The sequence below is a fragment of the Schistocerca serialis genome, chromosome 2, assembly GCF_023864345.2.
Source record: "Schistocerca serialis cubense isolate TAMUIC-IGC-003099 chromosome 2, iqSchSeri2.2, whole genome shotgun sequence".
Taxonomy (NCBI): domain Eukaryota; kingdom Metazoa; phylum Arthropoda; class Insecta; order Orthoptera; family Acrididae; genus Schistocerca; species Schistocerca serialis.
In genome coordinates this window covers 347022048-347046073 of record NC_064639.1, presented here as the reverse complement: position 1 = coordinate 347046073, position 24026 = coordinate 347022048, and the positions used below count along the sequence as shown (strand labels likewise).

Genomic DNA, 24026 nt, shown 5'->3' with positions numbered 1-24026 from the left:
ACACACAAATAAAGAAAAGATGTTATGCGGACATGTGTCCGGAAACGCTTAATTTCCATGTTAGAGCTCATTTTAGTTTCGTCAATATGTACTGTACTTCCTCGATTCACCGCCAGTTGGCCCAATTGAAGGAAGGTAATGTTGACTTCGGTGCTTGTGTTGACATGCGACTCATTGCTCTATAGTACTAGCATCAAGCACATCAGTACGTAGCATCAACAGGTTAATGTTCATCACGAACGTGGTTTTGCAGTCAGTGCGATGTTTACAAATGCGGAGTTGGCAGATGCCCATTTGATGTATGGATTAGCACGGGGCAATAGCCGTGGCGCGGTACGTTTGTATCGAGACAGATTTCCAGAACGAAGGTGTCCCGGCAGGAAGACGTTCGAAGCAATTGATCGGCGTCTTAGGGAGCACGGAACATTCCAGCCTATTACTGGGGAAGACCTAGAACGACGAGAACACCTGCAATGGACGAGGCAATTCTTCGTGCAGTTGACGATAACCCTAATGTGAGCGTCAGAGAAGTTGCTGCTGTACAAGGTAACGTTGACCACGTCACTGTATGGAGAGTGCTACGGGAGAACCAGTTGTTTCCGTACCATGTACAGCGTGTGCACGCACTATCAGCAGCTGATTGGCCTCCACGGGTACACTTCTGCGAATGGTTCATCGAACAATGTGTCAATCCTCATTTCAGTGCAAATGTTCTCTTTACGGATGAGGATACTGTACCTGTGCTGCTAGAACATGTACCTTTACAAGTACGACACAACATGTGGTTCATGCACGATGGAGCTCCTGCACATTTCAGTCGAAGTGTTCGTACGCTTCTCAACAACAGATGCGGTGACCGATGGATTGCTAGAGGCGGACCAATTCCATGGCCTCCACGCTCTCCTGACCTCAACCCACTTGACTTCCATTTATGGTGTCATTTGAAAGCTCTTGCCTACACAACCCCGGTACCAAATGTAGAGACTCTTCGTGCTCGTATTGTGGACGGCTGTGATACAATACGCCATTCTCCAGGGCTATATCAGCGCATCAGGGATTCCATGCGACGGAGGGTGGATGCATGTATCCTCGCTAACGAAGGACATTTTGAACATTTCCTGTAACAAAGTGTTTGAAGTCACGCTGGTATGTTCTGTTGCTGTGTGTTTCCATTCCATGATTAATGTGATTTGAAGAGAAGTAATAAAATGAGCTCTAACATGGAAATTAAGCGTTTCCGGACCCATGTCCACATAACATATTTTCTTTCTTTGTGTGTGAGGAATGTTTCCTGAAAGTTTGGCCGTACCTTTTTGTAACACCCTGTAAATACTTGCAATTGATTGTAGTTTATTACAGTAAATTACAAAAAAATAGCGTCTACATACCTTGACCTTGCTGAACAGCACGAGAGTTATGCTGAAGCAATAGTCTCTGCTATAAAGAAGACACTTCAACGATTCGCTTTGCTACTTGAAAATTTAATGGGCATTGATACAGCAATGCCTCTGTCATGGTTGGAGTAAATAATGGAGTATTTACGAAATCGAAAGAAGAGGAACCACACTTGATTTTAGTACGCTGCTTGTGCCATTCCTTGCAACTGGCTGTTTCAGCTGCTGCAAAAGATTTTTAGAGAAATTTGGAATTTTTAACTGAAGAGACGTAAGATTAGTTTAGTCGCTCCTCTTCAGACAGTCTCTTTATAAGGAGCTATACAAAACCATCAACGATGGACAGAAACCGTTAAAAATAGTTCAAGCGTGCCAGAGAAGGTGGGTTATCAGTAGGATCCGCTGTATTAAAAATATACACACACTTGTCTGAGCTAAAAACACATTTTTCCGTAGCTAAAGTGCGGGAAAGGTGTCACATGGCAGAGTTATTGCACGCTGTGCATGCGAACGAGGATAATTACTCATATATGTCATTTTTATACCCAATATTAATTGAAATAAATAGAGTAATATAATGTTTTCAGTTGAAAGATACAGATCACACTGAACCCTTTGATGAGTTGACCAACCTGATAGATATGATTGTCAGCAAAGTTACGGTACCTGCAAATACAGTTAATATTTTTACTCAAAGTGTTCGTGATTTCGTCGATCGAAGATGTTATCTGGGATTCCGCTTTGAAAAGCAGTTGCTTTGAAATGAGAGGAAAAGGATTACAACAGGAAGCGGAGAAATGTTGCGTAATCGGTGCATAACATTTATAGTAAGTCTGATCGAAGAAATTAAAACCAGGTTACCAGAAAATTTGACGTTGTTGAAAAACAAGCACTTAATCACAATAAAGAAACTGTCTCTGATATAATGGCTCAGTTCAATAAAAGTGTACAATTTATAGCAAGAATTGATGATAAGTGGCGACAAATTCATTTGTTGAGCTGGAACGCAACCAAACTCACAAATAATTTGGGAATGAAGTATTGCATTTCAAAGATGCACAAGGGGAATCCAAATTTCAGGAATTAGCGATTTTTGCGATAACTCTTCTGATACTGCCTCATTCCAATGCCGATGTTGAGATACTAGTTAGCAGTATGAATGTAATAAAAAAACAACCAGAGGAATAGAATGAAGTTAAATCTTTTAACTGCTATATTAAGAATGCGCTGTTGTTTTGGGTTGGAAGGAAAATTCATGCTACGAATATGAAATTCCAATAAACGTTGTAAGACAAATCAGTACAAAAGAATCGTATCAATCTGAAACCAGCGATGATGATGATGCGGACAAAAATGATTGATCTGAGGAATTAGCTGTTGTTACAGAACTTTTTGTATTTTCCTGACCTTGACTTTCTGATGTATTTATTGTATGTTCATTTAATGATTGTGAATATTTCATTACTTAATAATAAAGGAAACTAATTCCTAATTATTTTCTGTCATAATTATTTTTAAAAAATTTAGTGCTAATTTTTGTTAGTGGTTTTCTGGTGGTTTTTGCACTTGAAAGTGGTAGGGAGTTCACTTTAACTCATGGCAACGCTAGCTTAAGAAGTCTGCATCAGGAGTTTGATCCCGCTACAAGCACAATGCGCCTCATAGCCAACTTGACAGCAATATTTCGAAGAAATCAATAAAGGATGAAAGGAGACTCCAATGTAGGGAGAGGCGGCAGCTTGAAAATGCCTGGTTTGAATAAACCAGTGTCAGAGCCGAGATCATTAATCTAAATTCACGAGGTGACTTTTCTGTAACGTATACTACGAGGTGTGGTCTCTGAGACCCTTATCTTTAAACCAAGATTTAAGGTGTAAATCATTTGAAAATTTAATTTAATTTATATAACACTTACGGTTACAACTACACTCCTGGAAATGGAAAAAAGAACACTTTGACACCGGTGTGTCAGACCCACCATACTTGCTCCGGACACTGCGAGAGGGCTGTACAAGCAATGATCACACGCACGGCACAGCGGACACACCAGGAACCGCGGTGTTGGCCGTCGAATGGCGCTAGCTGCGCAGCATTTGTGCACCGCCGCCGTCAGTGTCAGCCAGTTTGCCGTGGCATACGGAGCTCCATCGCAGTCTTTAACACTGGTAGCATGCCGCGACAGCGTGGACGTGAACCGTATGTGCAGTTGACGGACTTTGAGCGAGGGCGTATAGTGGGCATGCGGGAGGCCGGGTGGACGTACCGCCGAATTGCTCAACACGTGGGGCGTGAGGTCTCCACAGTACATCGATGTTGTCGCCAGTGGTCGGCGGAAGGTGCACGTGCCCGTCGACCTGGGACCGGACCGCAGCGACGCACGGATGCACGCCAAGACCGTAGGATCCTACGCAGTGCCGTAGGGGACCGCACCGCCACTTCCCAGCAAATTAGGGACACTGTTGCTCCTGGGGTATCGGCGAAGACCATTCGCAACCGTCTCCATGAAGCTGGGCTACGGTCCCGCACACCGTTAGGCCGTCTTCCGCTCACGCCCCAACATCGTGCAGCCCGCCTCCAGTGGTGTCGCGACAGGCGTGAATGGAGGGACGAATGGAGACGTGTCGTCTTCAGCGATGCGAGTCGCTTCTGCCTTGGTGCCAATGATGGTCGTATGCGTGTTTGGCGCCGTGCAGGTGAGCGCCACAATCAGGACTGCATACGACCGAGGCACACAGGGCCAACAGCCGGCATCATGGTGTGGGGAGCGATCTCCTACACTGGCCGTACACCACTGGTGATCGTCGAGGGGACACTGAATAGTGCACGGTACATCCAAACCGTCATCGAACCCATCGTTCTACCATTCGTAGACCGGCAAGGGAACTTGCTGTTCCAACAGGACAATGCACGTCCGCATGTATCCCGTGCCACCCAACGTGCTCTAGAAGGTGTAAGTCAACTACCCTGGCCAGCAAGATCTCCGGATCTGTCCCCCATTGAGCATGTTTGGGACTGGATGAAGCGTCGTCTCACGCGGTCTGCACGTCCAGCACGAACGCTGGTCCAACTGAGGCGCCAGGTGGAAATGGCATGGCAAGCCGTTCCACAGGACTACATCCAGCATCTCTACGATCGTCTCCATGGGAGAATAGCAGCCGGCATTGCTGCGAAAGGTGGATATACACTGTACTAGTGCCGACATTGTGCATGCTCTGTTGCCTGTGTCTATGTGCCTGTGGCCCCGTCAGTGTGATCATGTGATGTATCTGACCCCAGGAATGTGTCAATAAGGTTTCCCCTTCCTGGGACAATGAATTCACGGTGTTCTTATTTCAATTTCCAGGAGTGTATATAAGTGTTATTTAAATACTCCTTGTTGATTTTATTGCACTACATAAAGCCAACAGTATTTTATTTTTGTATCAAGCAAAAATAGCATACTTTTGTGAAGCTTTTTCGCTAGTACAGAAAACGAACTGTTAGAGACCTGAATTTTACGTTCTAAGAAATTATGGTATTTCTGTAGGAAGGAAATTTTCGCTTAAAACTAATTTCTGGGTCTTAAACTTGCATATAAAAACTGAGCTCGGAAGCCAGAAAAAGAAAGGCTGCAAAAGTAATATTCAGTACTGAGATCTACATCTCTCTTTACCAACACTCAGAACACATTTAATTTTAACTAACACTAAGTATTTTTTTGTAGAAACAGAGACATCCTCACCACCATTGTCCTTAAGTTCTTCCTCTGAATGGTCTTGTTGTTTTCTCTAGCAGAATTGTGATCATTGGCTGTTGAAAAATCGTTGTCTTCTTCATCTACTTCTCGTTCTATATCACTGACATCATTGTCCATTCACTGACTAAAAATTTCATCGAACTTAGATTGTGTAAAATTGTCACATTCTTGCTAAAACATTTTTTACTGAAGTGACGAAAGCAGGTGCATAGTTCACGAGGCGCAGTCTAGGAGACACCACCACGTGCCGACAACGCATGTCAACAACAATCAAATAAGGCGATAACGCAAGTGAGAATAATAATTTGTAGGGTTGGTGATTAAAAGAGAGTAGGTGTTGTATAAAAACTTTCCACCATAATTGACCTACGAGAGCGACTTGGAAAATTCTGGTGCGGTTTGAGTGGCTACATCTCGTGAGTTAAGAGTTAATACCAACCACCTTCAGATGACTGCACATAAAAGCGTTACACCGGGTTTTGAGTAAGAAAATTTAGTTGTTCACTGTCGTGCAACGCCAGTTGAGTGCATAACTTCACACAAATAATTGTTAGAAAAATTAAATCATTTCCACCAAAATCTGAAAACAGGGAGTGGGTATATAAACTACGTTTCCCTACTGAAAGTACATACAGTCTTGATATCAGAAACAGATTTATTGAAATCAAATACTTTAATATGAATAGTGATTACTTACTTGAACATCAATAATAAGCCTCAAGTGCAACTGAAATCAAGACTGAATTATTGGAAGACTGGCCACCACTTCTGCTCTCTGTGAGATACTGTGCAGCTTAATGTGTACCGGAGGCCAAAAAGATCGGAAGTGAATCAGCATAGAATGCACCACTGATTGATCACTCCGGATAGTCCTCTACGGAGCATGCGCAATTTATTCATATTTCAGCCTCGGTACAGTTGAGTCTACTTCAGATGGGATATTTTCACAGCCTATTAATTCCCTAAATGCCGGAGCTGTGTGCGTTACCACTGCTGTTGACATTGTTCCTGTGGACGATGGCTGCATTGGGTGGAGGCCGATACTGCAATCAGCGTGGCTGCACAACAGGTCGATCAAAAAACCCTAGAGCGAAGACCACAAAATAAGCACATCGACGAAATTTCTAAGTTTTGCGTTCGGCAGTCCAGGAAAGAACTGCTTCCCTTCCATACGGCAACCACCCAAAACCCGTGGCGTTGAGTCCGACAAAAGCCCGCAATCGCCAGTCCTGGCTGAACGGCAAACTCCACGTCAATTCCACCTCTGAAACTAGTGTGCTGCATTCCCACCACACATTAGTTAAACATCCTCCAAGGTAGTAGCTTTCCACCAAAGTAAACGGCGCTTGCAGTCGTGAGCTGGCGTGACGGCTAAGCCACCAATGACAGAGAACACAGATTTTGCACGCAGGAAGCCGTAGGGCAGGAAGTACGCAAACGCAATATGCGAAGACTATGTGTGGCGCCAGAGGGTCGCATGGCCTGTGGGGCAGGACATACCGTTTTAGGAAGGTCAGAAAACTAAGCCTGCTGGCTCTGCAGCTGGCCCATCATCATTTTGCTCGTAAGCACTGTGCATCCAATACTAGCGCCCACTGACACGCTGTTGGTAATAATGGGGCTCTGTCCTTTGGATCTTCTACTGAGACACAATGCAGCCATTCACCGGCTTAAGAAGAGTGATCCAGATAGGATAACACAACTAACGGGAATGCTATTACGTTCAATTAAGGATATTATAATTGTAGCAAGAGAGTTGTGGCAGTCAGACACGGGTATTTGTACATAGAAGTTGCAGAGCGCCTAAGCGCCTAAGCGCCTAAGCGCTCTGCAACTTCTATGTACCTATTTTATTTGTCTGACAAACCCTGTTTTCAGGGCTATATTTTATATGATTAATGTAACTATGCAGATGTTTGCCTCAACGATAAGGACATATCACTTCATGTTGTTATAATACTGCCGTCTTCTGAAGAAGATAGATTTATATCTATTGAAACCTAGGTAAAGATTACTTTATCCTTTGCAACTGGTCGGCTGCTCTTAGTCTGACAAACTACTTTCTCTTCATATAGTGATAATTCAAATTCATGAAACACGAACATTTTTAGTTAGTAAGAGACTTTCACTATCCACCTCACGCGATGCATAGCCCCTGCAGTACGGAAAGATACTCCACGAGATCACAATAAACTCTAAAAATTTCTTATAATCCTCTATATGTTGCAGTCGTCACAAAGTATCTAGAACAATATTGGGGCCCTCGAGACACACGGGGCTGATCCAAGTATTTCTTGATTTGTACGTAACTCAATTCTAGTTTGGAATTTATTAACATCGATTGCACGCCAAATGCTTAGAAATTTTTTGAAGATTGTTATAATGACACCTGGGCTTTTAAGCCCATTATTCCCTCAAAACACTTTTGAGAGTGGATTATCACTTTTGAGAGTATATTTACTAGCAAGATAAATACAGGAGCAATTTTTCTAAAAAAATCGGTTAAAACACACATTACTTCTAAGAGTTCGTGTATTTTGTGCTGCCATGTCAACAAGTATTGGGTTAAGATAAGACTGAAGAACTGCCCTGTTCCAGTCAGAAGCTGGACTGAAGCCACATCTTCCTTCTTCGACTGCAGGGATCCTCTACTTGTCGAGTTCCTCTAGCGTTGAACCACAATCAATGCTCAGGGCTAAGAAGACACTTCGCAGAAATGGCAACACGCCCTAGGGACAAACATCCAGGAAGGGTGCCGAACGTAACCATCCCGTTGTACGATGACGCTCTTCCTCGGACTGCCAATCGAAGGTTTCGTTTCAGCGATTTGGTGGGAAACGCTGCATCATCCTCCACACAACCCGTATTTTTCATCGTTGGAGACATGAGGAAAGACATGGGTGAACATCAGTTTTAGTCGAACGAGGAAGTGGAAGATTGGAAACGGTTGTGGATCCGTCAACGGCCGACCGTGTTTCACGAAACAGGAATTGATCGTTTCATGTCCTACTGAGATACATGTCTTAATTCGAGTAGTGATTACTTTTGACTGGAGCAATTTTACGAACCCGTTGTCGCGAGTGTTTGGTTTCCACATGACTGTCCGTTGTGATTCACGTTCCCAATCAGCGGTAGCAGTTTGCAGTTTCTTAGCGCTTCTTGATTTCAGCAGCCTTGTTGATATAGAGGTTCTCTCAAAACTTGTGAGTAGCATTCTTGTTGTGACTACGAAGTCTTTCGCTACAGACAAAAAGATCTCGCTTAGATAAAAAGTTTCAGGTAAACACATAGCGCAGCTTTGATTCTGCAGTGTAAGAATAGTAAGGTAATGAAATTTTCACTCTGCAGCGGAGTGTGCGCTGATATAAAACGTCCTGGCAGTTTGAAACTGCGTGCCGGTCCGAGACTTGAACTCGGGACCTTTGCCTTTCGCAGGGAAGTGCTCTACCAACTGAGCTATCCCATCCCAACGGACGAGCCATTCTCATAGCTGTACTTCGGCCAGTACCGAGTTCGACTCTGGCTCCGTACGCAGTTTTAATCTGCCAGGAAGTTTCAACAGTACGATAGCTAATTAGAGGTCTAAACAGGTAAGGAATCAGACCGGTGTTGCACCCGCCCGGGAAAATTATGGAAATGTCACTTTCTGTTTAAACTACCCTCGCCTTGAGAGCGCCAGGGATTTTACAACATCCCTTGCTAGTATTGCAGCAGTTACGTAGATTAATCCATATGAACTGTTGCCCACCGTGTGTGGAGCATCAGCGTCACCTGAAGTACAGGAACTTTAAAAGATTAGTGATAAGAGAGCACCTACTAATAAGTAAGCACAACAATATGTTTAAACGTACGATAATTCTAGCCCATGCTTCGAACTATCGGGACTCGGTGATTAGAGAAACAGCGCAACAGTGCAAAATAGGATAAGTGATTAAAACTTGGATAGAGACATCGGCAATGCGCTTAGAATGCATTGAAGCGTGCGCTTACTGCGAAAGACCGCAGAGAAAAACCTCACTTACGTTACCGCCTGTCACGAGTGATGGCGCTTCTGATTGTAAACATACAGGGTGGCAATTTTTAAACCATATGAAAAGAACTTAAATTAGTTAAAACTATAGCGTGCACTCACTTTATTCAACATGTAAACGTCACCTTTGATATTCGGATTTCAGTTATGACATGTTCGATATGTCTGCAATCATGTGGCGCAGATGAATAGCGAAATTTTACACGACCCGCTAAAGTGTCGGAATACCGATGCTGTCGATGACCTCCTGAATGGGTGTTTTCAGCTCAGAAATTGTTTTGGGGTTATTGCTACACTTCTTGTGTTAATATAGCCCCACAAAATAGAGGAGCATGTGCTCAGATCCGGAGAACATGGCGGCTAATCGAGGCCCATGCGAGTGGCCTCTGTGTTCCCCAGAGCCAGAATGCGTTCCTCAAAATACTTCTCCAGCACATGAAACACTCACCTGCTTCGATGCAATGGAGCTCCGTCTTACGTGAACCACATCTTGTCGAAATCAGGGTCATTTTGTGTAACGGCGATGAAATCATCTTCATCTACTGTCACTGAGCCTTCAAGGAATATCGCACAGATTATTCCGTGACTGGACATTGCACACCACACAATAACCTGTTGAGGGTGAAGAGACTTCTCGATCACGAAATGCGAATTCTCAGTTCCCAAAATGCGATAATTTTGCTTATGGACGTAACCATACAAATGCAAATGGCCGACAACAAGGCACGTGCGCATGCGCATACTAATTCCCGTCATCGTCGCGGCCACCGGGGCAGTTTGAACGTCCTAACGGAAACCATTCAGAAGTTGTGACGATTGTATTTCATGTGGTTTAATAATTGAAACCCTGTATTAAGAAACTGCTGAAGTAGAGGCACCTTCACAAGCGTGGCAGGCGGGTTGGGTTGGGGGAGGGGAGGGAGCATTATAATGTAACAAACCTTATTTGATGAAATGTCACTTTCCTATCACTCTGTGCCAATTATGGCAGTTATAATCGTAACATTTGTTAGTTTTTCTGAGTGTCTAGTAATTGCCAAGCTCGTGTTTAACATTTTTCTGTTGCCCCCCACTCTGTTTGTGTGTTCGTTTTTGTGTGCGTGTGTGTACGTAGAGAGAGAGAGAGAGAGAGAGAGAGAGAGAGAGAGAGAGAGAGAGAGAGACGAGAGAGAGAGAGAGAGAGAGAGAGATAGCATTTCTGTTTACTTATAGGTAAAACATAGCTTTAAAGTGTACTGCCTTACATGAGAACACTCAAACCAATGTCTGAAGATTCAAGACACTGCAAGGTAACTCCATAAGTGTTCTTCTAAGCTTAGATACACTCTTTCATAATAATTGGAAATATAATTCCCGAAATATGAATGAAGTAGGTTGTAATGTCACCTTTATTTTATTTTATGGAAGATCGCGGCATTTCATCCTGAAAACCTCTATACAAGCTGACATTATTCATAGAAAGTAACTTATTTTGGGTCATCCGTTTTCTGACTGGTCTGATACGACCCACCTATCCTGTGCCAAGGTCTTCACCTCGGAGCAGCATCTGCTTCCAGTATTCTAGCCGGCCGGACTGGCTGAGCGGTTCTAAGCGCTACAGTCTGGAGCCGCGCGACCACTGCGGTCGCAGGTTCGAATTCTGCCTCGGGCATTGATATGTGTGATGTCTTTAGGTTAGTTAGGTTTAAGCAGCTCTAAGTTCTAGGGGAATGATGACCTCAGAAGTTAAGTCCCATAGTGCTCAGAGCCATTTGAATCAGTATCCTATATTATTTGTTGGATATATTCCAATCTTCGTCTTACAGTACGGATTATACACGTGGTCTAGGGATTTGCAAATAGATAACACCAATGGCAATGGACAAGAAAACTCCAGTTGCACCATTTCTTGAAGAAAGATTGGTTATCTGAAGCAGCGCAAGCAATATACACAGCTATTTTAGTTCATGCTTTGAATCACATTTTTATTGTAACATTCTGTTTTATAGAAATTTCATTTGTGCTCATTTAATAATTATAATTATGTAACTGAAAAACAAAAAAAAACCATGTTATAGACCCGTGGAGCCTATCGCCTTGGGAGCATTTTTGGGCAACACCTGAAGTGGTTGGTTCAAATGGCTCTGAGCACTATGGGACTCAACTGCTGAGGTCATTAGTCCCCTAGAACTTAGAACTAGTTAAACCTAACTAACCTAAGGACAACACAAACATCCATGCCCGAGGCAGGATTCGAACCTGCGACCGTAGCGGCCTTGCGGTTCCAGACTGCAGCGCCTTTAACCGCACGGCCACTTCGGCCGGCACCTGAAGTGGGATAGCTCATTTTTTTAATGGTAGTTGCAATGTGGCGGTACTAAATAGAGGTAGATTTGATTTTAGTTTGTATTATTTTTGGAGATAAAAGTTAGGTAAGGGGATAGATCAAACCCCCACGCCCCTCCACAATAAAAAAAGGGGAAAGGGGGATAGTGTCTTTGATTATTAATCAGACCCTACGCTGTCTCGGATTCGAACCGCGTCACTGCTTAAATTTTGAATAATAATCATTAGTAATGACAACTGAAGACTTACGGCATGAGAATCACCCTCATTCAGCCAACGGCCTTGTCCAACAGGGTTGAAGGGCGGACTGTGTCGACAGAGGTTCACGGCCCTCGCTTGCCCTTCGGTGGGAACTGCGCCTAAAGGAGGAATAATCAACAATGATCAATGGCTTGACGATGCAGAAGGCAATGGAAAACATTGCATTAAGTACACATAATGTGTATCCACAGGTCATGTGGTCTATAGTTAAAAATATGTCTTAATGATCTCGCAATTGTCAAAAGCTTCTGGACAACGATCCCATTCGGATTTCCAGGAGGGACTGCCAAGAGAAAAAGATTGAATAACCAACGGAAAGATAACATTCTACGAGACTGGGTTTCAAATGTAAGAAGTTTGAACGTAGTAGGGAAGATAGAAAAACTACAAAGGGAAATGCTGAAGCTCAGTCTACATATAGTTGGGGTCAATGAAGTGAAATAGAGAGGATTCCTAGTCAGAAAAGTATATGGTAACACCGATAGTAGCAGACAATGGTATAACGGGAGTAGGATTCTTTCTCAATAAGAACTTAGGAAAGACAGTGAGTTCCTGTGAACAGTTCAGTAATATGGTTGTTCTCAACAGAATCGACAAAGGTATACATGTTGACGTAGCGAGCCGAAGATGAAAAGATAGATGAAGTATATGCGATTAATTACCGGATAATTTAATATGTAACGGGGGATGAAAATCTGATAGTGATCGGAAACTGGAAATCAGTTGTAGGAAAAGTAATAGAAGATAGGTTTACGGGAGAATATAGACGTTATACTAGGAACGAGAGAGGAGAAAGACTAATTTGTTCCACAATAAATTTGAGATAGTAATAGCAAATATTCTGTTGGAGGATCACAAGAGGAGGACGAATAAAGGAAACAAAGACAAGGAGACACGGGAAGATTGCAGTTAGATTACATTATGGTCAAAGATTCCAAAATTATATACTGGATTGTAGGGGGTATCCAGGAACAGATATAGACTCAGATCAGAATTTAGTAGTCATGAAGAGGAGGCTGAAGTTTAAGAGACCAGTCACGAAGAGTCAATGTGCAGAGAAGTGGGACATGGAAATACTATGGAATGAATGAAGTCCTCTGAGGCTACGTATAATGCGATAAGGAACAGCTCAGCACGCAGTGCAGCTGAAGATAAATAGACGTCTCTAAAAACGGCCATAACTGAAGTTGGAAAGAAAAACGTAGGTAGAAGGATGGTAACTGCGAAGAAGCCATGGACAAGATAGGAAATACTCCATCCGATCAACGAAAGAAGGAAGTACAAAAATATTCAGGAAATAACAGAAATACAGAAATGCAAATCATATGGGAATGAAATAAACAGGAAGTGCAGGGAAGCTAAGGCGAAATGGCTATAGGAAAAATGTGAAGAAATCGAAAAAGAAATGATCGCGAGAAGGACTGACTCAGCATGTAGAAAAGTCAAAACAACGTTCGGTGATATAGTGCAGTACCAAAGAGAAAGCGGATATGTGGAAAGAATACAGTGAAAGTTCTAGGAGGTGGAAGACTTGTCTAATGACGTGACTGAAGAAGAAACACAGTCGACATGGAAGAGATAGGAGATCCTTATTACGATCAGAATTTAAAAGAAGTCTGAAAGACTTAAGATCGAATAAGCAGAAAGGATGGGGAACATAACGTCATAATTCCTGAAATTATTGGAGAAAGTGACAAGAGAACGTTTATTCCCGTTAACATGTGGAATGTGTGAGACTGGCGATATACCATCTGACTTTTGGCAAAAGACACTCACACAATACCGTAGATTGAAAAAGCCGATAAGTGCGAAAATAATCGCACAATTAGTTTAACGGCTCGTGCATCCAAGTTGGAGACAAGAATAATACACAGAAGAATGGAAAACAAAATGGAGGGTGTGTTGAATGACGATCAGTTGGGCTTTAGGAAATATAAAGGCACCAGAGAGGATGTTCTGGCGTTACAGTTGATAATGGAGGCAAGACTAATGGAACATCAAGACACGTTCATAGGATCTGCCGATCTGGAAAAAGCGTTAGACAATGTAAAATGGTGCGAGATGTTCGAAACTCTGAGAAATGTAGGGGTAAGCTATAGGGGAAAGACGGGTAATATGCAACATGTACAAGAGCCAAGTGAGAACTATAAGCCTGGAAAACGAAGAACGAAGTACATGGATTAAAAAGGTTGTAAGACGGGAAAGTAGTCTTCGCCCTACTGTTCAATCTAACTGTCGAAGTGGCAATGACGGGAATAAAAGAAAGATTCAAGAATGGGATTATAAATCAGGATGAAAGGATATCAAGATTTTTTTTGTTTTTTTTTCTGTGTTTTCCTTTCGAGTCCACACTCTTCAGACTGGTTTGAAGCAACCCGTTAGAAATTTCTCTCCTGAGCCAACCTTTTCATCTCAGAGTAGCAATCATCCACCCTACGTCATCAATTATTTGGTGGATGCTTTCCAATCCCTCAACAGTTTTTACTCTGTACAACTCCCTCTAGTACATGGACGTTATCTCCTGGATTCTTAACAGATGTCCTATTATTTCGTTCCTTCTTCTTGTCAGTGTTTTTTACATGTATCTTTCCTCGCCCCTTCTGCAGAGAACCTCCTCCTTTCTTATTTTATCGGTACACCTGATCTTCAACGTTCTTCTGTACCACTACGTACAAAAGGCTTCAATTCTCTTCTGTTCTGATTTCCCATGGTCCATGTCTCACTGTCATACAATGCCGTGCTCCAAACATACATTCTCAGAAATTTCTTCCTCAAGTTAAGACCTATATTTCATACTAGCAGACTTTACTTGGCCAAGAATGCCTTTTTCGGCAGTGCCTGCTCGGTCCTTCGTACGTTATTTTGCGGCCTAGGTGGCAGAATTCCATAACTTCGTGTACTTCGTGATTGCCAATTGTATTGATAAGTTTCTCGGTGTTTTCATTTCAGCTGCTTCTCGTTACCTTGGCCTTTCTTCCATTTACACTCCGTTCATATTCCCTACTCATTAGATTGTTCATACCGTTCAACACATCCTTCTTCACTTTCACTGAGGACAGCAATATCATCAGCGAATCTTATCACCCTAAATTATAGTCCCACTGTTGAACCTTTCTTCATCCCACACTTGAACCTTTCATATCCTTCTTTCGCTGCTTCTTCGATGTATAGATTGAGCAATAGGGGAGAAATACCACGTCCCTCTCTTATACCCTCTTTAATCAGAGTACCTCCCTCTTTGTCTTCCATTCTTTTGTTCCCCCTTGGTTCTAGAACATATTGTAAACTACCCGTATTTCTTGTAACTTACCAATATTTTCCTTAGAATTTCAAATATCGTGCACTATTTTACAATGCCAAGCGCTTTTCCCAGGTCAACAAATCCTACGAACGTTTCTTGATTTTACCTCAGTCTTGCTTCGATTATCAATCAGAACTACCTCTCTGGTGCAATTACCTTTTCTAAAGCCAATTGATCGCCATCTAATAGACTGTCAATTTTCTTTTCCATTCTTCGGTTTATTATTCTTGTCAGCAACTTGGATGCAAGAAGTGTTAAGCTGATTATGCGATAATTCTCGAATTTGGCGGCTCTTGCTATTTTCGGAATTGTGTGGATGATGTTTTCTGATGTCAGATCGCCAGTCTCATATGTTCTACACACCAACGTTAACACTTCTTGCGTTGCAACGTTCCCCAATGATGTTGGAAATTCCAATGGAATGTTACCTATCCCTACTGCCTTACTTGATCTTATGTCTTCCAAAGCTCTTTTAAATTCCTGATTCTAATCACGGATATCCTATAATTTCTATATCGACTCCTGGTTCTTCTCCTATTATGTCATCAGACAGGTTTCCCCTTCATAAAGGCCTTTAATGTACTCCTTCCACCTCTCTGCTCTCTCCTCTGCGTTTAACAGTGCAATTTCCATTACACTCTTAATGCTACCACCCTTGCTTTTAGTATTGTTGTACTTCCTTTCTTCATCGATCAGATAAATTATTTCATCTATTATCCATGGTCTCTTCGCAGTTGTATTCCTTGTACCTACAGTTTTCTTCCACGGTTCTGTGATTGCCCTGTTTTAAGATGTTAATTCCTCGTCAACTGTGAGACGCCCTGCTAAGCCCGCAGGACAGGACAAGTAGTAGGAATCGTGGAAGGGGGCCACAATGAGCAGCTGTCAGTTACACTCCTAACATAACACTTTATTTAGTTGTCCAAACATTACAGCACAGCTTCTAAGCCTGGCTATTGACAGAAAGTATCTTTAATTCTAAAATGGCTGAAGGCCCATGAATTAAATACAAATACTATAATAATTTTTTTTGAGACAGAAGGCTCTAGGCCTTAACCTTAAATAGTATTTAAGGCCAGGTGATGTAAGACTTGACTAGTCAGATAGATTAAGTTTTTAAAGCAACATAACTACAAGAATCTTTCAATAGGCAGAAGGCCCAAGCTTTATGACCAATAAGAAACCTTTCTTCAAACGGCTGAAGGCCTTTGTTAAAAAAAAAACTGCAACCAATTTTGGAGGCAGAGGGCCCAAAGCTTTTAACCTTAAATAGTATTTAAGCCCAAGTGATGAAAGACTAGATAAGTAAGAATCCAAAATTTTAAAGGGGCTGAAAGTCCATCATTTTAAGAACAACACGACTACAATAAATTTTCAACAGGCAGAAGGCCCACAGCTTTATCTTGAAAGAATGTAATACTTGATAAATAAGAACCTTAAAACTTAAAGCGGACGAAGGCCCATGCCTTTTAAAAACAATACAACGACAATAAATTTTCAACAGGCAGAAAGCCCACAGCTTTATGCTCAAATGTGTAATACTTGATAAGTAGGATCCTTAAAATTTAAAGCGGCTGAAGCCCGATGATTTCAAAATCAATACATTACAATAAATTTTCAACAGGCAGAAAGCCCACAGTTTTATTCTTCCAAAAGGTAATACTTCATAAGTAAGATCCTTAAAACTTAAAGCGGCCGAAGGCCGATGCTTTTAAAAACAATACAATAAATCTTCAACAGGCAGAAGGCCCAAGCCTTATTTTCAGACAACGTAAGACTTTTCAAATTTAGAAAAAACTTACTTTTAAAACGGATGAAGGCCGTTGTTTTGAAAAACACAATTACAAGCATACAAATTCCAACTACCGGCTATGACCCATTAAAAATACACAATTAAACGCTGATAAGAAGGCAGTACAGGCAACGGAGCGCTGAAGTTTCCAGGAGCCTCGGTCTGCCCTTGAAATCTTAACGTTCGCTTAGGTGAGACAAGAAGTCGGCCCAACTATAGTCGATCCGCCTGCAACACAACCAAGAAACAGTCAGGGGCCCACCGACAAGACGACTTGCTAATCACCGACGTACGCCGACAACATTTAAAGCAAGTTCTCAGTGGAAATGACACCAGCTACACACACAGTTTGACAAATACTTGCACGAAGACTTGAATGACACTCAGCAGTCGCTGTGCAATCACGAAGACAAATCGAGAGTCGATACACACACATACACACACACAGCCAACCTATAAGCGATCGGCGAGCCAATTCACGTCGTCCAAAAGGACGACCGACTGACGATCCACGAAGACCGTCCCCGGCTCAAGTGATGCGTGGCGGCAACGGTCGGGCGAGCCATGGACATCCAGGCGTCACTGCTGCTCCAACCCGACTGAACTAGTGCCTCGATCCAGCTCCACGACTGGCAGGTCCGAACTGCCCTCAAGGCACGTTCCGACTGCCCTCATGACAGACGACAACAGGGAAGTAAGAGCAGTGCAGCAAAGATAGCCCATGAGGGCTATATCGATGGGCGCTGCTGCTGCCGCTGACGGGCAGACAAAGCAGCAACTCAGTGACAACGGAAACTGAAACTAACATAACGAGGTGACAACACGAAAAAAACAGAATGTAAAACAAGAGCGCTAGCCACGCAAGGCTCGAACTGTACTGCCTATTGCGGTATTCATTATCACAGTGTCTATATTCTCACAGAACTTCAAACATATATCTTCATTTCTTCGTGCTTCTGTATCCCACTTCTTTGTGCACTGTGTCTTCCTGACTAGTGTCTTAAACTTCAGCCTACTCTTTATCATTAGTAAATTGTTATCTGAGTCTGTATATGCTCCTGGCTACGCCTTACAATCCAGTATCTCATTTCGGAATTGCGAGCTAACATCCCATAGATGTTCTGGCTCACACGCGGTTCCCCTTCATCGAAATGTCGTGGCTCAAACTCATCTAGGGGTTGAACCGCACGTGTCACATTACACGCCTTGAATTAGACATCTGTGACACTTCGGTTAAATTGTCTGGCTAATGGCAAGTTTGCGACATACAAAGTTAACATAACGTATAATAACGGTGATAATAGTATCGGGATCTAAGTTAACGACCCATAAATGATGTAGGCCACACAGTTGCGATTTGGTTAGAATAATGTTTATTGAGAAAGCCAACTAATAGCGAAAGTGGTCGTATTTAGAGTTACTGTTACACTCGAGCGCATATCCATTTGACGTAGTTCGCTCATTCACAATCTCATCGCGAATTACAAGTTCGACACTACACCTCGTTAACTATGCGTAAAGTTTGAGTTCTCATCAGGCGCGCGGCTGCTCAGCGCTCAGAGACTAAGTCCCGCGATACCACAAAACACGAAATTTTCTGTTTCACTTCCTAGCTGCCTAAAGACCGACTGTCCGCTTTCGCGTATGAGTCCGAACTGTTCACTTTGGTGTCTCCAGTAAACTGTACTATTTGGTGTCTAGACCAGAACTGCCCTCTGCCATTCTCCGACCGCGTTTCTCGCTCACCGAACATCTTTGCTCAGCTGACTAGCGCAGTTCCCTTTCCTGAAGCCGTGCATCTGATTGGCAACAGCTTATTATACATTACTTTAAATTTTAACCTATTTAAATAATAAAAGCTTGACCACTTTGACTTTCTAAATAAAGTAACGATAATATCCATTACATAATAAACGTTAAATTCTTTTACATAAAACCAGTACCATTTCCTTCTTAGCTATGAATGCCATGGCCAGTAGCCCTGCACTAATGTGCTTTTTCACAAATAAATAAAGAACAAAAGCAACTACTATGCACTAAACCTTACAACAAATATTCTATTACCTAAAGATTCAATAAGGTAGCATCTGCCGTCGTTCAGTGTGTTCTGTGTGGAGGAAATGATGATCTGATGCTTAGCTGAAAATACTGATAATTTAAATTTCCTATACCTTTTAAACAAATAAAGTTACAGAGTTTATATTTACACCATATGTCATTTTAGTGAGGGGCTTCTATATGAAATGTCGATCGTTAAGATTGACCAAAGCGTTCAGAATTTAGCATTTAGGTCTTTGTTACAAAACTTGTTAATTTCACTTTAACTGTAAATCCTAAGCTATTATAGATACGATCAATATTCAAGTTTTATTGTGATCAGCATGAAAATTTATGGAGGATGGCAGATTAAAATAACTGTGGCTTAATTTCCCTGCGTTTCTACAGAATTAAATAGTTTTCATAAATGTTTCCCTTTATAGCCGATCTTAGGTCCGCCGTATTTAGCACTACTACGTCTCCTCAGCCACAAAAGCCTTCTGCTGGGTTTCCCTATGACGTAGGTTCTCATCTGTCTTACTCGCACACTACAGCGCCTAGGCCTCAATAGACAATAGACACCTGTGAGTTTCTCCATTTGCGCCATTGTGACATCCGGTCCTGGACAACAATGGCTCTGACCACTATGCGACTTAACTTCTGAGGTCATCAGTCGCCTAGAACTTAGAACTAATTAAACCTAATTAATCTAAGGACATCACACACATCCATGCCCGAGGCAGGATACGAACCTGCGACCGTAGCGGTCACTCGGTTCCAGACTGCAGCGCCTAGAACCCCACGGCCACTCCGGCCGGCCCTGGACAACAGGGGTTCGTTTCACATTCCCTGAAGGCTGACTCTTTCGGCCATATACTTAAATGAGAGCGAAATGCGCGTTAACTCAGAGAATCTCTGCCTAACAGCAATGTAATCTAATGAAAATCTTTCTGTATCTCCTGGCCTTTTCCAAGTATACCTCCTCCTCTGGTGATTCTTGAACAGAGTATTTCTGTAACTGCTATTTGTTGCAGAAATCAATTATTCTTCCTCCTCTTTCATTTCTGTTATCAAGCCCACTTTCTTTCGTAAATTTATCTTCCACTCCTTCCTCTACAACCTCATGCCAATCCTCTATGATTGTTAGATTTTCATGTTCCTTTATGTACTGAATTATCGGTTCAATTTCCTCATATACTTCCTGTGTCTCTTCATCTTCGGCTTGCGACGTCGGCATGTGTACCTGAACTATCTATGTCGGTGTTGGTTTGCTGTCAATTCTGATGAGAATCTGTGTCTTGCCTTCTGCATCCTTATGCCGTTGATCATTGCTGATTCTTCGTCTTTTGGGGCAGTTTCCCACCCAAAGGGCAAGAGAGTGCCATGAACCTCTATCCATTCCTCCGCTCTCTTTGACAAGGCCGTTGGCTGAGTGAGGGCGACTTCTTATTCCTAAAGTCATCTGCCACCATTTATTATGATTTTTATTCAAAATTTAAGCTGTGACATATTGAGTATCAATCAAAGACGCTATCCCTAGGCCATTTGTGCATCTGTGGACAACATTCCTGAAATAGACAGGCCCGCATATAGACCCGAACTGAAACCAGTGGAACACCTGTGTCTTGAGTTAGAATGTCACCTCCAATCCACAGACATTCCTACACCTCATTGAAAGTGTCTCCTACAGAGATCAAGCCGTCATAGAGGCAAAATTTGGACATATCCGACATTAATGTCCGCTAATAAATGTTCAGATTCTTCAGATAGTGTATTCCTGGAGTGTAAGTGAGTGTCTTGGATGCAAGGATACTGTAGTGTTATGTTTGTGTTGTATGGCGATAAATGGACGGAGGTGGTGGAACTCGGTGTGTACAGATAGCTTTCTCCTCACGAAAAGCACTAACGAGCTCGTCGAATCTAACGTCTCCATCCTACGGACGGATCACAATCAGAGGTGTCACATACCTTCACTTTATAAGACACTGCGGAGAGGCTTATAATTTAATCCAGGACACAGGCGATCAGCTACTTTACAAAACCTTCTCTCCTACTGCTGACGGCCAAATACCTGTTGTGAAATTTTCATTCTTCGCAACGATTCTAATGTCCGAGTCGAGCGCCACTGCACAAGTGGGCCTTAGCGATCTCGGCTACGGAGGTAGGTTGTATCTCAGCTAATCTGGTCGTAATGGCTTAATGAGCAGCCTAATGAGCAGGTTAACGAGCAGCGCCCAAGTTTCCGACGAACGGTGGTGGGTCGTCCACACGATGAAATGCTCGTGTCGGTTTGGCTGACGTGATTTTGTTGCACCCAAGTACGGTTGTTAGGTCATTTTATAATCTCTCCTGGATATGTATTGTTTTTTTTATATCAAGCATCAGAGGAAACTATACAAATAGTAAAGTAAAGTAAATTCTTACTGTATGAATAGCTGGGAGGCCCTCGAGAGAAATGTTCAGTCGTCTAAGTGCAAGCACTTTCAATTGGATACCAGTTCGTGCCTTGTGTTTAACCTACCGGGGGAAGGTGGACCTACGGCTAAACACGGAATCCGAACTACATGTCGTTCCTGGAGTATTTTGATACCACTGAGAGATGAGGGCTAGCGTAAAGGCAAACTGAAAATATCTGTTGTCCTGTCGGGACTCGATCGCGCGACCACTCGGTTTCCAGTCACGTTTGTTTTGCTAGATCACCAGGTCCAATATGCAAACAATTACAGTACAATTACATACAAACCATCACAGTAATTTCTATTCTCTCTTGTAACAATTTAAATAAAGTAAATGCAAAACATTAGATGAGTGATAGCTTATTGTAAAGGGTTTCCGTAAGTATCTGTTATATTTTGCAGAAGACAACAATGGCACCTCTAATTTTGTACGACCTCGACGCCAGCCCCCCATGTTGCCTTGTACGCATCGTCGCTGATGAAATTGGAGTTGACCTCGAGAAAGTTCCTGTGGTCGATATTGAAAAGGAAATGGGCACCCCGGAGAGGCTGCAGGTATGTTAAACTCTGTTTATGTAAAATATGTAGTCTTATTATTGAACATTACCACAAAAAACGAGAAGACTTTGTAACACAATATAATTTTTGCTTTCACTACTGAATCTTCATTTACAGATAGGCTTAAATTTAAAAATGTGTGAAACTCACATAAATTCTTAGGAGTTTATAGCTTTATGGTGTTACAGGACAGTCATGCTGAAAACTAAGTACGTTAATGATAGCTGATAATGTTTATGTAATTTACTGATAGCGTTAAGTTTCGATATGATGAGACGTTGGTTTCACTGATTTAAGGAAGGTCTCCCTTGATTATTCCCGGTTTACAATATGACTGCTTTATTACTGAGGGAAAATGATTGTTCTTGTATCTTGTATTTAGTTAAAGCAGCATGGAAAAGATACACCATTCTCAGTATTTCATTAACGAATAATTTTTCGTTCCAGATAAATCCACAGCGCACGGTTCCAGCACTTGTTGACAATGGTTTGAATATTGCAGAAAGGTTAGTATGAGTGAACAAATGCAAGCTAGAACTGAGCGACTAATTGAGACATGTTAGAACTGAACGAACCTTGGAGACAAGTTGAAACTATGTTCCATGCATGGATTGGGACCAGAAGCCCTCGACTCAAACGGTTAATTTGCTCCATTTCCACTCCAAACCTTTCAGATTGCCCGCCCAACACAAAATTTTAGGCTTCCCAACGCACCATATCTTCCGCCATAGAGTAATTTCGTTACTAATTAAAATAGGCCCTACATATAGCACATATCCTGTTTGTGACGATGAAGAAAGACCAGTAGTTCATACTTCTCCTGAGAAGAAAACATAGAGGAAGGAAAATAAAAACTACTTTATCTAGGCCTAACAGCTTCGTAAATTCTTAATGTACTTGCTTCGGGGGCAACTTTTCCTGCAGAATGATGACAAAGAAGTACTAACTTATAACTAACTTCTGTAACAGCTCCAGGAATATGAAACTGACCTAAACGTTTCTACCCGTTAACGTCATTTAAATATATAATGAGAAATTTCATGTCACTGTTACATATGTTCTATTTGCAGGTTAGATTCGGAGCATTGTGGCTTAATTTGGGTAGCAAACTTTTCGATAGAGATTGCGTAAGTATACAGAAGCCATATCAATGAATTTTCTCGTCACGTGTAATGCCTTCCTCCAGTAACTTGGAATTAAATGTCCGTGCATCATTCTTTTATATTCATCATGTGTCATGTTTCTAGGGTCTATGGAATCTTTTTGATTTTAATTAATAACGGTACAACAGTCTGCTCACTATTTGTACAGTTCCAAATGCAAATGAATTGTTTGCAATGTAGATGGAGCTTTGATGTTTCGTAACTTGGCCTGCAAAATATACATATTCAATAGTTGCATAGTGACATTTCTTCTCATATTCCATCGGAATCAGGCCCAGCGCATTCCGTTTAAAAGTCTGAAGAATGTGGTTTATGATGGACTTTTATTAAGTGAAATTTATTCTTATTTCTTTTTCAGCCGAGCGATTGTAACATACCTTGTATCAAAATATGCAAGGGACGATTCCCTGTATCCAAGAGATCTACAGAAACGTGTCCTCGTAGACCAGAGGCTGTATTTTGATCAAGATTTCTACAATGGAATTTTGAAAGTTATTGTAAGTATGGCAGCTCTACGTAATTTATGAGTCTCAAAATTATACAAGTAGCTGACATTAGCGTATCGAGATTTTCGTGCAAAAGTTTGCGTGGATAATAAAATTTTGGAGTGCTCACGAGCCTATAGAGTACGTGAAAATATTTTCTGAATTTGATTTTGTACTTTTTCTGAATACTCATCCCAAAGTCTGAGAGGGTGTTTCAATATCGTCTTATCATTGTTTATTAATAATGCAGAATTTTTTCACGAAGAAGCTATTGTAGTAGAATAGCTTGCCACTAATAACCAGATAGATTTTAAATAGAAATAGAACGGTATGTCACTCAGCTTCGAAGTAAACATTCAAAGAGAGGCTGCGGCTAAAACGGCAGGTTGAATTCCATCAAATTCAGCTATTCAACCTGATGAATAAGAGATACAGTATTCAACAGTGGATGACTTTGTACTTCATTGAAAACGTGGGAGGTAACTTCG

The 24026-nt window shown here is 42.0% G+C and overlaps 2 protein-coding genes across 3 annotated transcripts in view; both read left to right on the top strand.

The window, feature by feature from the left end:
• Nucleotides 1–24026, top strand: part of LOC126457151 (glutathione S-transferase D7-like) — a 137481-nt gene that overhangs the window by 16841 nt on the left and 96614 nt on the right. The window lies entirely within an intron of this gene.
• LOC126457150 (glutathione S-transferase D5-like) overlaps nucleotides 1–24026 on the top strand; it is a 45627-nt gene that overhangs the window by 9614 nt on the left and 11987 nt on the right. For both annotated transcript variants that reach the window (XM_050093221.1, XM_050093220.1), the window contains exons 2-4: nucleotides 21735–21887; nucleotides 22338–22396; nucleotides 23412–23550. In XM_050093221.1, the coding sequence (XP_049949178.1) occupies nucleotides 21744–21887; nucleotides 22338–22396; nucleotides 23412–23550 (342 nt within the window). In that variant the 5' untranslated portion in view covers nucleotides 21735–21743. The remainder of the gene's footprint in view (nucleotides 1–21734; nucleotides 21888–22337; nucleotides 22397–23411; nucleotides 23551–24026) is intronic.